The sequence below is a fragment of the Penaeus monodon genome, chromosome 21 (genome assembly GCF_015228065.2).
Source record: "Penaeus monodon isolate SGIC_2016 chromosome 21, NSTDA_Pmon_1, whole genome shotgun sequence".
In the NCBI taxonomy this organism is placed as follows: Eukaryota; Metazoa; Arthropoda; class Malacostraca; order Decapoda; family Penaeidae; genus Penaeus; species Penaeus monodon.
Genome location: NC_051406.1, coordinates 38,720,167 through 38,720,974, shown reverse-complemented (window position 1 = coordinate 38,720,974; position 808 = coordinate 38,720,167). Strand labels below are relative to the sequence as shown.

Sequence of the window (808 nt, the reverse complement as noted above, 5' to 3'; positions counted from 1 at the left end):
CGGTACGGAGGCGCAGACATGATATAAACTGTTTGGTGGTCTTTTTTCAAATGACATCTTCCTCTAAAAATATAATTCCCTTAAACGCTTTAATGATTTCACGCGTTGAAAAAAAAAAGACCACCTTGGAGTTTACCTTCTGAGTCACAGATTGGACATCGTCATACCCGACCCACTGGTCTCCCTTCGTCAGGTAAGGTCCTGCTGGAGTCCTCCTCTTCGCCCATCCTTCCTGTGGGTGAGAGGTAAGGTTCCTTTAGTACAGGAATGAAAGGTTACCTTTATATGGGAACAACTAAAGGGAAACGCGTGATGGGTCTATACTATACAGTACGAGTATGCACATGATAACACAAAGATACATGCACATGCGATGTATAATGGCGAGATCCTGGTGTAAGGATAGTGCGCTCAACCGTGAACAACAATATCTTATGATTTGTTATTTTCATGGAGATTTCAAGAACTCAAATTATAAGAAATGCTGATGTTAAGCCGGTGAGCTTTAATTCCCTTACTGGCTGCCTTTACAGACTTCACATACACGTATCACGGTAGATAAACGAATGACTAAAGCGACTTCCACTTTATCATCACTTAACAGTACCTGCTCCGCGAGACAGCACTCGAAGAACGGCAGGTTTCCACTCTCATTGATGTATCGTCCTTTGCGTCCTGCTCCTGCCGCGGCCGCACCTGGAGAGCTGTTAGACCCAGCCAGTGTCCATGATCTTCCGTAAGCTGGTACACCCAATATCAGCTGTTGATTGTTGCTCAAATCAGTGTATATGGAAACGGAAAAATGCAC

The 808-nt window shown here is 44.2% G+C and overlaps 1 protein-coding gene across 1 annotated transcript in view; it reads right to left on the bottom strand.

Annotated features, from left to right (window-relative positions):
• Window positions 1-808, bottom strand: part of LOC119586481 (chitotriosidase-1-like) — a gene marked incomplete at its 5' end in the record, with an annotated part of 10,684 nt that overhangs the window by 846 nt on the left and 9,030 nt on the right. Inside the window, 2 exon segments of the mRNA XM_037935218.1 lie at window positions 137-232; window positions 608-760. Coding sequence (XP_037791146.1) covers window positions 137-232; window positions 608-760 — 249 coding nt within the window.